This window comes from Geotrypetes seraphini, chromosome 16 (genome assembly GCF_902459505.1).
Source record: "Geotrypetes seraphini chromosome 16, aGeoSer1.1, whole genome shotgun sequence".
NCBI classification, from domain to species: Eukaryota; Metazoa; Chordata; class Amphibia; order Gymnophiona; family Dermophiidae; genus Geotrypetes; species Geotrypetes seraphini.
The window spans coordinates 19,722,734-19,739,204 of record NC_047099.1 but is presented as its reverse complement, the minus strand read 5'-3'; the positions used below and the strand labels follow the sequence as shown (position 1 = coordinate 19,739,204).

The window sequence follows — 16,471 nt, the reverse complement described above, 5'->3', positions numbered from 1 at the left end:
TTCGTTATGTGAAACGAAGTTCGTTGTGTGAAACGAAGTTCGTTGTGTGAAGTTCGTTGTGTGAAACGAAGTTCGTTGTGTGAAGTTCGTTGTGTGAAACGAAGTTCGTTGTGTGAAACGAAGTTCGTTGTGTGAAGTTCGTTGTGTGAAACGAAGTTCGTTGTGTGAATCAAGACATGAAGTTCGTTGTGTGCAGCGTTCGTTGTGCGAGGCGTTCGTTATGCGAGGCACCACTGTATTATCTAGTGAGCAACCAACCAACAAGTTACCATAAAAGCACAGCCCAACAAACTGAAAGCCGCAATGGTAATCATCTTTTGATACTTGCGTTTCTTTGTTTGTTTGTTTGTTTGAAATAATTTTTATTAGACAGAAAATAAGATGAACATACAAATCAGGCCAACATGGCACAAATGGTAGATGGAGATACAAGATCAGAAACAAAGCGGGCAAGGTAACTTGATGGAGGCCTAGGCCCCCCCCAGCCCTCCCCCAATACCAGTCCCCATCAATTCAAACACCAAACTAGGAACAAAGAACTAGGAACAACCAGTTCACCATTTTCCATTTTAAACAAATAAGGAGGGAAAAGACCCCCAAACAGAAACACCCAGCCATGCATCTATTCATACACACACACACACGCACAACTAGCCCCCCACCCCCCACTCGAGTGATTGGAAAGGAAAGAAGAGAAGGCGAAAGCCATTATAATAAATAACATTGGGTCACCTGGCGTTGTCTATATGGTCCTTCCCACTGTTGCCTTCCTCTTAAATTCAAGCACCATTTACATGTTTATAGAATGTTAATGCTACATGCGTAAATTCTAGCGCTATTCTATAAATGACACCCACAACTCAGTGCTGAAATGCAAGGGGGTGTTCACAGGGGAGAAGAATGGGCAGGGTATAGACGTAACCGACATTTATTCAGTACGCATAACTAACAGAAAACTGTAAGTTACACTCTAAAGTGACACATTTACACCTGCCCAGGTGCAGTTATAGAATTAGTGGCCAATGCGCTGCATCTAAGTGCTTAACTTAAGAACATAAGAATCGCCGCTGCTGGGTCAGACCAGTGGTCCATCGAACCCAGCAGTCCGCTCACGCGGTGGCCCTTAGGTCAAAGATCAGTGCCCTGAGTCTAGCCCTCCTGCGTACATTCTGGTTCAGCAGGAACGTGTCTAACTTTGTCTTGAATCCCTGGAGGGTGTTTTCCCCTATAACAGCCTCCAGAAGAGCGTTCCAGTTTTCTACCACTCTCTGGGTGAAGAAGAACTGTCTTACGTTTGTACGGAATCGATCCCCTTTTAACTTTAGAGAGTGCCCTTTCGTTTTCCCTACCTTGGAGAGGGTGAACAACCTGTCTTTATCTAGGCGAGCGGTGCCTGTCCTGAAAGGAGACAGATTCAGCGAATTTGACATGCAGGTGGAGAGAGTGAATATCTTAGACGAGTTGATGACCGGAGACACTGGATTTGGGGCTTCCGGTTTGCTGACAAAGATCGGATGACATCTGGAGAAGTTTCGCAGCCAAAGCAGTGAAGTCATTTCAAGCTGGACTTCAGTCTTGACTGTTTTGTTTTTATTTTTCACTTTCTTTTTAGTTTATGATATTTTATTTTTAAATCTCATTCATTGTTTTGCCACTTGGTTTTTGTTTCCTAGTTTATTATTTAAATTTCATTTAAATTTCCCAAGAATTCTATAGTTTCAACGGTTCTCCCTTCTGCTTCTATTTCCTATCTCCCCTCTTTTTTCAACCTTTCAAAGTCCTTTAGACCATTGTAGTCTTATTAGAATGTTTATTTCTTATTTTTTCTCATCTATCTCTATTTTATTTTTTCATTACTCTACTTATTGTCATTTTTCTAGGTACTTTAGTTAGATTGTGAGCCTTCGGGACAGTAAGGGAATATCTAAGTACCTATTTTACTTATAATTTTAATGCACCCTATTGTCTATTTTTTTCTGTAAACCGCTTAGAATCCTAACGGAGTTTAGCGGTATATAAGAAATAAATTACATTACATTACATTACTAAGTCTATTCCCTTCATTATCTTGAATGTTTCGATCATGTCCCCTCTCAGTCTCCTCTTTTCAAGGGAGAAGAGGCCCAGTTTCTCTAATCTCTCACTGTACGGCAACTCCTCCAGCCCAACTTGTGGCACCCAGTTACAGAATTGCAACCGTTAAGTTTTTTATGCAGGAAACACATCTGAATTCCTCTACGCACTTAAAACTAATGAAGAGCTAGGCCTGCCAGGTTCTCTCAGCTTCCTACAAATCAAATAAGAGAGAGCTGCAAGTCCAGCGCTTTCACTGTCAAAGATCCATTAGCAGGCAAAAACCGGAGCTGTTTGACAAGGGAAATGATGGCTTACGATTCACAGTGCCAAATGCAAATGTTCCAAACTCTAAAGTTGAGGCACTTTGGCAAGATTAAAACTATGAACGCAAGGCTCATATCTGTTTGTTTAGAAGGAGGTTTTAATTGTGCTGTCAATCCCGCGGCAGACCTGAGAATAATTAAGCAAGCCTTAGACTTTAAAATCCATTTTTGAAGGTTGGTGGGGGGTTTTATGCAACGTTATTTTTATTGAAATTAACCACCCCTTTTACAAAACCGCCAAAGTGTTTTTTATGCGCAGGCTGGCAGGCTGAATGTTCTGCGCTGCTCCCAAAGTTCATAGGAACTCTATGAGTGTTGTGAGCAGCACAGAGTCTTCAGATTGCCAGGCGACACTTTTGCAGTTTTGTAAAAGTTGAGGTAAAATTCCCATCCAATAAATACAAATGAATGAAAAGCAATCATAACAGTCTTAGATGAAGGGGAAAAAATGTAATCATATAATAAAACTAATATTTCAACACACAAAAAAAGAAGAACCAGAAACATATAAAGGAAACAATAATAATCTCAGAAATTTGCTTGACCTGTAGTCTTCCACTACAGGTAATTGAGGCCAGCAGCGTGCCTGATTTTAAGGCCAAATGGGATCGGCACATGGGATCTATTCACAGGGCAAAGGTAGGGGAGGGACATTAAGGTGGGCAGACTAGATGGGCCGTGGGCCCTTATCTGCCGTCTATTTCTATGTTTCTATGACCTCTTTGAAGGTGTGAAGAAACATGTGGATAAAGGTGAGCCGGTTGATGTAACCCCTCTTCTACGAAACCGCGCTAGCGTTTTTTGGCGCACAGAGCTGTGCTGAATTACCTGCGCTGCTCCCTACGTTCATTGAGTTCCTATGAGCGTCAGGAGCAGCACATGGGCCATTCAGCGCAGCTCCCCACGCTAGAAACTGCTATCACAGTTTCGTAGAAGAGGGGGATAGTGTATCTAGATTTTCAGAGGCTCCTGAGAACATTAAAGTGTCATGGGATAGATGGCAAAGTTCAGTTGTGGATTAGGAATTAGTTATCAGATAAAAAAAACAGAGGGTAGGGTTAAATGGTCATTTTTCTCAATGGAGGAGAGTAAACAGTGGAGTGCCGCAGGGGTTGTACTAGGAGTGGTGCTATTTAACTTATATATAAATGATCTGGAAATAGGAACAACGAGTGAAGTGATTATATTTGCAGATGACACTAAACTGTTCAAAGTTGTTAAAATGCATGAGAATTGTGAAAAATTGCAGGTGGACCTTAGGAAACTGGAAGACTGGGCATCCAAATGGCAGTTGAAATTTAATGAGGACAAATGCAAAGTGATGCACATTGGGAAGCATAACCTGAATCACAGTTACCGGATGCTAGGGTCCCACCTTGGGGATTAGCGCCCAAGAAAAGGATCTGGGTGTCATCGGAGACAATACGATGAAACTTTCTGCCCAATGTGTAGCGGCAGCCAAAAAAGCAAACAGGATGCTGGGAATTATTTAAAAAGGGATGGTTAACAAGACTAAGAATGTTATAATGCCCCTGTATCGCTCCATGGTGCGACCTCATCTGGAATATTGCGTTCAGTTCTGGTCTTATCTCAAGTGGTGCTAGAAAAGGTTCAAAGAAGAGCGACCAAGATGGTAAAGGGGATGGAAATCCTCTCATATGAGGAAAGCTCTTCAGCTTGGAAAAGAAACAGCTAAGGGGAGATATGATTGAAGTCTACAAAATTCTGAGTGGAATAGAACGGGTACAAGTGGATCGATTTTTCACTCCATCAAAAATTACAAAGACTAGGGGACACTCGATGAAGTTACAGGGAAATACTTTTAAAACCAATAGGATGAAATTTTTTTCACTCAGAGAATAGTTAAGCTCTGGAACGCATTGCCAGAGGTTGTGGTAAAAGCGGATAGCACAGCTGGTTTTAAGAAAGGTTTGGACAAGTTCCTGGAGGAAAAGTCCATAGTCTGTTACTGAGAAAGACATGGAGGAAGCCACTGGACACTTGCCTTGGATTGGTAGCATGGAATATTGCTACTCCTTGGGTTTTGGCCAGGTACTAGTGACCTGGATTGGCCACCGTGAGAACGGGCTACTGGGCTTGATGGACTATTGGTCTGACCCAGTAAGGGCTATTCTTATGTTCTTATCTCAAGTTTCAAGTTTCAAGTTTATTAAAATTTGATGGTTCGCCTATTAAAACTAAGCGAATTACATAATAAAAGAATTTTAGCATAGGACAATAAAACAAGTTATTTTACATTAAAAAAATTTCAGAGGGCTACGACAAACTGACAATACAGACGAACTAAGATACATAAGGAGAAAACATTAGGGAGTAAAAGTTACAAATTGTTGTTTCCTCGAGGGAAGAAAGGGGTATGATATGGGTAGGGCAAAATTATAAACTGTTGCAAAATTATAAACTGCATTTCTGCAAGATTTAAATTGTGAGCACATGGCTCATATCCATTTGGAAGGAGGTTTTACAAGTGCTCTCAGTCCCTTGGCAGTTCTGAGAATAATCAAGTTAGCCTTAGACTCTTTAAATCCATTTTAAAATCCAAAGAGGGTCATTTCAATAACAGGAGGTCAAATTGACCACCCCATCCCACTGCCTGTAATGCCAAATGCTCCGATGTTGCTCCAATGCTCATAGAATTCCTATGAGCGTCTGAGTTTTTAGTACCCTGTGCCACGGTAGATACCTCTACCGCAGTTTAGTTAAAGAGGACCTTAGGCAGTGGTGTACTTGGCTCACAAAGGAACATAAGAATTGCCATACTGGGACAGACTGAATGTCCATCAAGCCCAGTATCTTGTTCCAAAAGTGGCCAATCCAGGTCACAAGTACCTGGCGAGATCCCAAGAAGTAATTTATCCTGGGAATAAGCAGTGGATTTCCCCAAACCATCTCTTTTTTTTTTTTTTAATTCTTTATTCATTTTCAAAATTACATTAGGTGTAAAATATATTCATTCACAATAACAATAAATATATCACTTATAAACATTCATTGGTACATTATATATATTTTTATCCCTTCCCCTTTCCCATCCCTCCCATCCATATCTTCCATTATTATATAATATATGTAATAATAAAAATACCCCCCTCCCTATATCCTAAAACTGATAATTAAAAGGGAAATAATTTTTCTTAATCCTTACAATATTTTGTTAATGGTTTCCACACATCCTGAAATTTCTTAAAGTATCCCCTTTGTAAAGCAATACATCTTTATGCCCAAAACCATCTCAATAATAGCCTATAGGCTTTGGTTTTAGAAAATTATCCAAACCTTTTTTAAACTCTGCGCGGATGCCCTCCAGCTGTGGCCCTGCGCTCAATAGTTTTCAAAACCTGGATAAAGTGCCGGGTTTTGAAAACCCATCTGCATGCCTGAACAGTCCTCTAAAAAGGGGACATAGCCAGGTAAAGCCAGACGTCTGGTAACCCTACTCTGGAAGACTACATTGCAGACAGGAGAGCATGGTATAGTGCTTTGAACTACAGTCTCGGCACCCTGAGGTTATGGGTTCAAACCCACACTGCTCATTGTGACCCTATGCAAGTCACTTAATCCCCCATGGCCCCAGGTACTTTAGAAAGATTGTGAGTGCACCGGAACAGACAGGGAAACATGCTTAAGTACCTGAAAAAATTCATGTAAATCATTCTGAGCTCCCTTGGGAGAACAATATAGAAAATTGAATAAAAATAATAATAATAATTTTATTTTTTATATACCGCCATACCCGGCGAGTTCTAGGCGGTTTACATCAATTAGATTCGGATCTACGTTTTCAAGCAGATTTACAAACAAATAAACAATTATGTAACAAGTAAAAACCGAAATTGACAGAGGATGGAGGGAGGTTGTTGAAGATAGGGAAGAGAGAAGCTGTAAAGGGGGGGTGAGAGCTGGGGGGGGGAGGAAGGGGGGCGAGGTGATAATGTGAGCGGGTGGGGCCGCTAGGGGTCTTGTTTGCTGAATAGGTAAGTTTTTGAGAGATTTTCTGAAGTCGAAGTAGGAGGGGGCCTCGAGTATCATTTGGGCCAGCCATGGGTTGAGCTTGGCTGCTTGGTAGGCAAAGGTTTTGTATAAAAATATAGAGTAGTATACCCCAAGCTTCCTATTAACTGGCTATATTAAAGCAGGGGTTCAAAACATAAGAAGTTGCCTCCACTGGGTCAGACCAGAGGTCCATCCTGCCCAGCGGTCCGCTCCCGCGGCGGCCCATCAGGTCCGCGACCTGTGAAGTGGTTACTGACCATTTCTATAACCTACCTCAAGTTCTATCTGTACCCCTCTATCCCCTTATCCTCCAGGAACCTATCCAAACCTTTCTTGAACCCCTGTACAGAGTTCTGGCTTATCACCTCCTCCGGAAGCTTGTTCCATGTCCTTTAGACACACCTAGTGAGTCAAGTTATCAAAATGTCCACAATGAATATGCATGAGATACATTTGCATGCATTCAGTGGAGAAGGAGTACACTGCAGCTTCTTGTGACCCTGGGCAAGTCGCTTAACCCTCTAGTACCCCGGGTACAAAAACTCAGATTGTGGGGACAAGGAAAGCACCTGTTTATAAGATATATACTGCTTTGGTTGTACTACAGAAAGGCAGTATATTTATTTAGTTATTTTCATAATTTCTATACCCTTTTATGCCAAAACAGTTGCATACATAAAATGTTAAAACAAATGAAGACAAATACAAACAGAAGGATTCAGTTCTTGCAGCAAATCATCAAACAAGTGTAATCAATATTTCAAAGGAATGCATTAACAAATAATTGTGTTTTAAGTCATTTTCTGAATTGACACCTATCACTGCACTTCCGAATTTGCTCAACAAGGGAATTCCACAATTTTACTCCTGCACACGAGAAGGTCGTTGCCTTAGTTCCCCCATATTTTAGGTTGACATTTGTTTTCATCAATGAAGAATTTTCAGATTGCCATGATCTGTTGGTTGATAACTAGACATAATCATGACTGCTTTATATTGGATTCTAAATGCAACTGGCAACCAGTGCAGCTGTCGGAGATACGGTGTGATATGTTCATATCTAGGGTTACCATATTTTTTAAGTCAAAAAAGAGGACATCTGACACCACTCCCCCCAACCCCACCCACAGTGCCCTGCACCACCCCTGTCTCACCCCTAAACCGACCCACCACTCCCACAATAACTTCTCTCTCCAGCCCCCCACCCAGGCCACCCTGGAGTTGGGTATGGCTCTCCGAGTCTCCCCTGTCTCCAGTACCTCCTCCAGCGCTGCAATTTAAAAACTTCGGGCAGCCAGCAGCAATGGTGACATGATCCTGCTGCCATCAACCTGCTCCCAAAGTCTTCGCTCTGCAGCACTTCCTGTTGCCGCATAGGCGGGACACTGCAGAGTGAAGGCCTCCGGGGCAGGCCAACAGCAGCAGGATCTTGCTGTTAACGCTGTCGGCTGCCCAAAGTTTAGAAATTGCAGAGCCAGAGGAGGTCCTGGGGACAGGGGAGACTCTGAAAGCCATACACAACTCCAGTGTGGGGACTCAACTGGAGACAGTGAGTCCAAAACCTGGACAAATTCTCTCCAGTCCGGGAAACCATCTGGACACCCATTCAGACCTCTAAAAAGAGGACATGTCGGGGTAAATCAGACGTCTGGTAACCCTAAGTATATCACATGCATTACCCTTAACCCCGCTCCAATGTATGCAATCTATCTCATGTATACACATTGTGAATATCCTGAAAACTTGACTGGCTAGAAGTGTCCCAAACATAGGCAGCAAAATGCTGTTTGGTTTGGGGAGGCCAAAGAACTCCACCCTAGCCCCAGCGGAATCCTGCCCGTCACCAGCAACCGATTCCACTTCCTACCTCCTCCCAGTATTGTACTTTCAATCTTCGTGGCACCACTGCACAGCGTCAATGAGCAGGCCTGCCCCCGGAAGTAGAATGAAGGGTTCCGGGATAGGCCTGCTGGTTGACGCTGCTTGGCGGCTGCACCAAAGATTTAAAATACATCATCAGGAAATGGGTGGAGGGCGGGCACCAACCGGTAACCGCCAATTTTTGGGGAGGCCATAACCCATGTGGCTTCCCCAGTTCCGACACCTATGGTCCAAAAGATTTCCTCTATTAAAGAGATCACTGGTACAGATACAGAAACAATATGGAGCTTGTGTTACCCAATGCTGTACAACCTCAGAGCTAAAAAGACTACCTCAGAATTGTAACTGTTTTGCACTTAAGTTTCATAAAAAGAGTTGGAGCACCTCATTTCAGTGTCTGAATTGTCTTTTGGAGCATAGGCAGTGTAAAGTTTTTTCATTTGGGGGAGGGGACCCAAAGGCTCCGCCCTAGCCCCAGCAGGATCCTGTGGCACGACCTCTCTCTCCAGCTCCCGACTCTCCTACCTATCCCAGTCGCTGTAATTTTAAATCTTCCAGCAGCGGCCATGAAGTGTCAATGAGCAGGCCTGCTCCAGAAGTCTTCACCCTGCAGTGACAAGGTGGGTAGGGGAGTAGAGCCATAACCGATTCTTCTGACCGTCAGTTTGGGGGGAGGCCATGGCCTCCCCCATTCCGATGGCTATGTTTTGAAGGGACTTCTTTGCCAGGGCCCTTCCCCCACTGGAAAACCTGCTCTCTTGGAGAAGAGCACTTTTGCAAAACTCAGTCCATTTTTCGTCAGTTTTGAGCTCTGCGATTAATTTTGCTCATCAAGGCAAGAATAATTTACTGTAGCTTATTCCTGTGCCAGAACTAAGTAAGTCTTTGAGTTCTGGCACAGGAATAAGTTACAGTAAGAGAATCTTACACTGATGAATGAAATTAATCTCACAGCTCAAAATTGATGACAATTGGACTGAGTTTTGCAAAAGTGCTCTTCAATTATGGGAAAGGGCCAGAAAGAAAGAAATATCCTGTCAGGGCTTTGTGTTGTGAATCCATTGACAGATTGGGATACTGCAGGTAATATTGTTAAAGGCCACGTCTGCCAGAACTGGCAAACACTTTTAAACACGGAAATGCCCTTTAAAATAATCCCTCAGTCAATATTTTCTAAAGATTCAGAAGCTAATCCTGAATTTTTTTCTATTTGACATAGAGAAAGCATTTGATAAGATAGATTTCCTGTATTTGCTTAGTGTCTTATCTAAATTTGAACTCGAGGACAATTTTATTAGTTGGGTTTAAGCACTATCTCTTGCCCCTTTGGCTTCAGTAAAGGTGAGTGAGAAAACCTCTGCTTCTTTTAAGAACATAAGAATAGCTTTACTGAATGAGACCAATGGTCCATCTAGCCCCCGTATCCCATCTACACAGAGGCCAATTCAAGTCACAAGTACCTGGCAAAAACCCAAATAATAGCAACATTCCATGCCACCAATCCAGGGCAAAATACTACATGGCTATTTTTCCAGGGTTAATTATCAATCACAACATAAATAACTCCCAGATATTCAATTAAATGTTTTTAATTATTTTCTTCAGATCCTCAATAGGCTCTATCGAGGCTTGTGATGAAACAAATCACCACTAAAGTTCCATTCGTCATTGGACCTATATATTTTTTTCAATTCCTATTTCATATTTTAAATTCTTTAAATTATTATTTTATTTCAAACTGTATAATATATAATAGAAGCCACTTATTTGTATGGGCTAAATGCAAGGAGTGCCTCTCCTGACACGATCATGTTTCAAAGTACTTTCTTCAGGGTCGAGGCTCCTCCAGCACTCTGTTGCAAATACTTTACGAGTTAGGATTTTAACAATTTCATGGTAATGGGAGTATGAATACCAGACTTCTACGGTCTCTGTCCTGCCAATGGTAAGAGATGAATTTTTGGCAACTCCAGTATGTTAAATCATTTTATTGTCACTGAGAGTTGGGGTGCTGTACAGCTTAGGGGGGAAGGGAAGGCATCTTGACTGATAAGTTGAATACTGTCAGCAATACTTGAACTCTTGGTTATAATCATATATCATCCCCAGTAGCGAAGAGAGGGTGAGAAGCACCCCTCTCCCACCCTTGTCTCCACCCCAACCCGCTCTTTCCCTGATCCCGCCTGCCGCGTGCACCCCTTCCTTTGTACCTCCAGTTGAAGTTGTTGATCGTGGCAGTAAACAATGTGCTCCTTGCTATTCAGTCAGCTCTCCTTCTGATGTCACTTCCTATACATGGCACCCGGGAGAGCACATTGTTGACTGCCATGAACAACAACTTCCAGCTCATGGTCCAATCCCTAGTCTTAGGACTTCTAGACTACTGCAACATCCTCTATCTCCCCTGCCCCGCAGTCATGATAAAACAACTACAAACAGTACAAAACACAGCCCTGAGACTGATCTATTTGCTGAAGAAATACGACCACATCACCGCCACATACCTCGACTCACACTGGCTCCCAATACAATCAAGAATACTATTCAAATTCTACTGTCTACTATTTAAAGCCATGAATGGAGGCAGCCCAGCCTACTTGAACAACCGCCTTATCCGAACTACCACAACCAGGAAAGGAGAACCCAGACACCATTCACGCACTCCCCAATCAGAGGCGTCAAATGCAAAAAAAAATGTACAATGGCCTACTGGCCACGCAGGCAGCGAAACTAGATCACGAACTCTCTAATCTACTGATCACGACACCAAACTACAAAACTTTCAGAAAAGAAATAAAAACCCTGCTATTCAAGAAATCCATCAAGACAAACTAACACTGCAGGAAGCATTTCAATCCCCCGAAGTAACCTGCTCAACTTTGTAACACTTCTGGAAATGTCCAGATAACCTCTTATGTAATCCGCCTTGAACCGCAGGGTAATAGCGGAATAAAAGTCACTAATGTAATGTAACTTCAATTACAGGTATGGGGGAAGGGGGACGCGTGCATGGAGGGAAGGAATGGGAGGAGGCGGGGGGCAAAGAAGAGGAGGGGGTGCTATCTGGCCAAGTCAAAAGCCGTCAAAGCAGCAGTTAGGGAGGCCAAATTCCGCATGAAGGAGTCTCTAGCAAAGAACATCCAGAAAGGTGATAAATCTTTCTTCAGGTATATCAGTGACAGAAATAAGAACTCGGGCGGGATAGTACGTCTCAGAAAACCAGACGGAGACTATGTAAAGATGGACTCGGAAAAAGCCCAACTGTTAAATGAATACTTCTGCTCAGTCTTCACCTGCGAGGCGCCGGGAATCGGCCCTCAGCTACAGACAAGGGTTGAATCAGTTGACCCGTTTAGTGATTTCAAGTTTACACCCAGCAGCGTCTACTGCGAGCTGTCAAAAATCAAGGTTAACAAGGCAATGGGGCCTGACAACCTACACCCCAGGGTGCTCAGGGAGTTGTGCGATGTCTTTGCAGAACCGCTATCCGCGCTCTTCAATCTCTCCCTTAGTACAGGTAACGTCCCGATGGACTGGAAGACGGCTAACGTCATTCCACTCCACAAGAAAGGCTCCAGGATGGAGATAGCAAACTACAGACCAGTGAGTCTCACATCAATAGTGAGCAAACTAATGGAAACTCTAATCAAACGCCAATTGGATAGGATCATGAATGAGGAGAATCTACAGGATCCCCACCAACATGGATTTACTAAGGGGAGATCCTGCCAATCCAACCTGATCAGCTTCTTTGACTGGGTGCTGGATGTTGGGGAGTCCCTGGACATCGTTTACCTGGACTTCAGCAAAGCATTTGATAGCGTACCACACCGCAGGTTGCTGAGCAAGATGAGTTCTTTAGGATTGGGCGACACATTGACCAAATGGATTGGGAACTGGCTTGGAGGTAGGCTTCAGAGGGTAGTGGTGAACGGCACCCCCTCCGAAATGTCGGAGGTGATAAGTGGAGTGCCACAGGGCTCCGTCCTGGGCCCGATCCTGTTCAACATCTATATAAGAGACTTGGCAGAAGGGCTCCGAGGTAAAATAACATTATTCGCCGATGATGCCAAACTAAGCAATGTAGTGAGCAAAAGCATAACAGACAAAAATTCAATGGCAGACGACATGATGCATGACCTACTTCTACTGGAGCGCTGGTCTAGGTCCTGGCAACTCAGTTTCAATGCCAAAAAATGCAAAGTCATGCACCTTGGAAGCCAAAATCCATGCAAGATTTACACCCTAAATGGCGAGATCCTGACAAGAACTGAAGCAGAAAGAGACTTAGGGGTGATTGTCAGTGAAAATATGAAGACTGCAAATCAAGTGGAGCAAGCTTCATCCAAAGCAAGGCAAATCATAGGTTGCATACGCAGGAGTTTCGTCAGCCGTAAACCTGAAGTCATTATGCCATTGTATAGATCCATGGTGAGACCACACCTGGAGTACTGTGTGCAATTCTGGAGGCCGCATTACCGTAAGGATGTGCTGAGACTGGAATCAGTCCAGAGAATGGCCACCCGGATGGTCTCGGGACTCAAGGATCTCCCATACGAGGAGCGGTTAGGGAAGTTACAGCTTTACTCACTCGAGGAACGTAGAGAGAGGGGAGATATGATCGAGACATTCAAGTATCTCACGGGCTGCATCGAGGTAGAAGAAGATATCTTCTTTTTCAAGGGTCCCGCGGCAACAAGGGGGCATCCGTGGAAAATCAGGACTGGGAAACTGCACGGTGACACTAGGAAGTTCTTCTTCACTGAAAGGGTGGTTGATCGCTGGAACAGCCTTCCACTTCAGGTCATTGAGGCCAGCAGTGTGCCAGATTTTAAGGCCAAATGGGATAGACATGTGGGATCTATTTGCAGAGATAGATAGGGAGGGTCATTGGGGTGGGCAGGCTGGATGGGCCGTGGCCCATCTGCCGTCTATTTCTATGTTTCTATCCATTTCACCTACTCTGCTCACCTTTAGATCACTGTACCTATACCAGGTGCTACTTATGTTCAGCCTTTTGATAACTCTGTTAATCGCATCAAAGTACCAGGTATATAGCAGTATATTAATAAAATGTTATCTTATGTTACAATTAAGTGAGGGGAAAGATTAGTTATGCCATGGTGTTCCATCTCTTGTCTTTTTCTCTCCAGTTTTTGATTACACTGCACAACAAAGTTTTTGCTTCCTGAACACTGCTGGGTGTTTCTTATAGAATTTTGGGTGCTGATCATGAATATTACATCAAAAATTACCCATCACGTACCATTTCAGAGAAATCTTCAATTTTGTCGTCATTTTTTCTTATATTTGGATGCAAACAATTTTTTCTCCCATAAGTGTCTTATCAACAACGGTTTGTGCCGCCTGGGTATGTCCATGCATAAAATCTAGCCAGGTTGGAAGCTGTTTTATGGAAGATGACATCCTGGGCATGTCTGGGCAGGTCTGAACGAGCTTGCGCTGTCTCACCATGCTATAATGGTGGCTTCCATACACCGATCCTGCTCATTTGGTTAATATAGATAGTCCGTGTGTGTATATAGTATCAGTATAGTAAAGTATAGTAGTATAGTAGCTGTAGCAATATAACAGTAAGTAAGCTTGATGCTATAGACGTTTTGGTGTCGGGCAATATGTCTCGTCGGTGTCGTAACAGCCGCGACACATTCTGCTATATCTGTGGGGAATATACACTTACGCCTCAGAGACGTTCGATGACTGCCCTTGTAAAGAAAGCCTATCATCTGTATTTTGGCTGCAAAATAGGTGATCAAGACAAGCAATGGGCGCCTCACATTTGCTGTGCGACATGTGCTGTTAGTCTGAGAGCCTGGCTCAGAGGTACTCGAAAGACGATGCCATTTGCTGTTCCGATGATATGGCGAGAACAGAAAGACCATGTGACGGACTGTTATTTCTGTTTGACTAATGTGTCTGGTTTCTCTGCCAAAAACAAGAAGTCAATTGAATATCCTAATCTGCCTTCAGCAATGAGACCCATGCCACATGATGACAGTCTTCCAGTTCCGAAACCACCAGAGGATTGGACCTTAGACGAACCAGATGAAGAAACTGCAGTGCAGGGTTCTAACAGTGACATTGACCCGGATTTTGAACCATCCTCATCAGGCGATCCACATCTGATAACACAGTCCGAATTGAACGATTTGGTCAGAGATTTGGGTCTGTCAAAAGCAAAAGCTGAGCTGCTAGGTTCGAGACTGCAGGAATGGTGTTTGCTATCACCAGGTACGAAAATTTCTGTGTTTCGAGACCGGCATCATGATATAACCAAATTTTTTGCACAAGTCGACAGTCTCTGTTTCTGTTGTGACATTGAAGGATTGTTCTTGGTCTTTGGTTGTGATCACAACCCGGAAGAGTGGCGTCTTTTCATTGATTTGTCAATGTTAAGCCTGAAAGCTGTTCTGTTGCACAATGGCAACGTTTATCCTTCAGTACCTGTTGGCTATGCAGCACATATGAAAGAAACATATGAGAATATGGAAATGTTACTAAAGTATGTCCAGTATACCAGGTATAACTGGAATATCTGTGGAGACCTCAAAGTCGTTGCTCTGTTACTAGGACTGCAGCTTGGCTATACAAAGTACTGCTGTTTCATCTGCGAATGGGACAGCCGAGACAGAGAGTCGCACTATTCTAGAAAGAACTGGCCACTCCGTAAAAAGTTAGTTCCAGGACAGAAAAATGTAGCACATGAATCGCTTATTGACCCGACAAAGATATTTTTGCCTCCTCTTCACATTAAACTGGGACTCATGAAGAATTTTGTGAAAGCAATGAACAAGGAAGGGGAAGGTTTTCGTTATTTAAGAAAGATGTTCCCAAGAATAACTGATGCCAAGATCAAAGAGGGTATTTTTGTTGGCCCCCAGATCAGACATGTTATGAGTGACAAGCGATTTGAAGATCTGTTAGTTGGGCCGGAAAAAATTGGCTGGAAAGCCTTGAAAGACGTTGTTGACAATTTTCTGGGCAATTACAGAGCCCCAAACTACATTCAGCTGGTAGACAAACTTCTCAAAGCATACAAGAGAATGAAGTGCAATATGTCACTCAAGATTCATTTCCTCCATTCACACTTGGACTTCTTCCCCGCAAATCTCGGTGCTGTGAGTGACGAGTACGGTGAAAGGTTTCATCAAGACATAGCTACGATGGAGAAACGATACCAGGGCAATTGGAATCCGTCAATGCTTGCCGACTATTGTTGGATGCTACAACGTGATGCACCAGACACTGAATATAAAAGAAACTCGGGAGCAAAACACTTTTAATTCTGTTTCATTTAGTCGCTTGTGCGAAACGTAAACTTGACTATATATTTTATTGTCAGTAAACATAAAAATGTCTATTTCTCATAGTTCTTACGTGATGCAGTAAAACCAAAACCATATTTGAGCATACCAAGTTGGTACCTGTCATAATCACCAAAAACTTTTCAGGAATCAAGACTTAACCAAAAAATTGTTGTGCAGTGTTATTGGATGCCCTTAAAACTTCAGAACAAGAAAGGAGCGGGAAAGGAAACATTAAAGCTTACCAATGGTAATGGTATTCTCCACATACTGGCAGAAGGTCCCATAAAATCTGGGCGGGCACTTGCAGACATTGCCGATGGGTGTGCCTCCATTCTGACAAGGCGCAGGTGTCTGGGTGGTGGTCTTCTGGGTAATGGGCTCAGGTGTCTGAGTGGTGGTTGTCCGAGTAGTGGTCATTGGAGTAGTGGACACTGCATTTAAAAAAAAAAGATTATCAGATTCGGAGCTACCTCAGGTAGAAATTAATTCTGTGTTGCTCTTAAGTTTGTAACATTCTCTTTTTTGTCAGATCTGGAGTGGTTTGCAACACCAGTTAATTATACGTTAGCATAAAAATCACAATGGGGTCGATATTAAATGCAATTTAACCAGCTCCTCGCCGGTTTAATCACTTGTTCGGGCTAACTGGTCATATTCAGTGGCACATAACCAGACAATGGCACTGAAAATGTCCAGTTAGCACCCAACCCAAAACTGGCTATTTGGGGGATGTTCCAGGATAGAGTCACCACTCGGCTGGTTAAGTGCCAATATGCAGCACTTAACTGGCCAAAGTAACCACAGAAATAGCACGGCATAAAAGCCAGTCCTATCTTTATGCGGCTCACC

General features: G+C 43.2%; 1 protein-coding gene across 3 annotated transcripts in view; it reads right to left on the bottom strand.

Moving 5' to 3' along the window:
* LOC117350154 (serine-rich adhesin for platelets-like) overlaps nt 1-16,471 on the bottom strand; it is a 90,413-nt gene that overhangs the window by 58,511 nt on the left and 15,431 nt on the right. For all 3 annotated transcript variants that reach the window (XM_033924207.1, XM_033924209.1, XM_033924208.1), the window contains one exon: nt 15,865-16,053. In XM_033924207.1, coding sequence (XP_033780098.1) covers nt 15,865-16,053 — 189 coding nt within the window. The remainder of the gene's footprint in view (nt 1-15,864; nt 16,054-16,471) is intronic.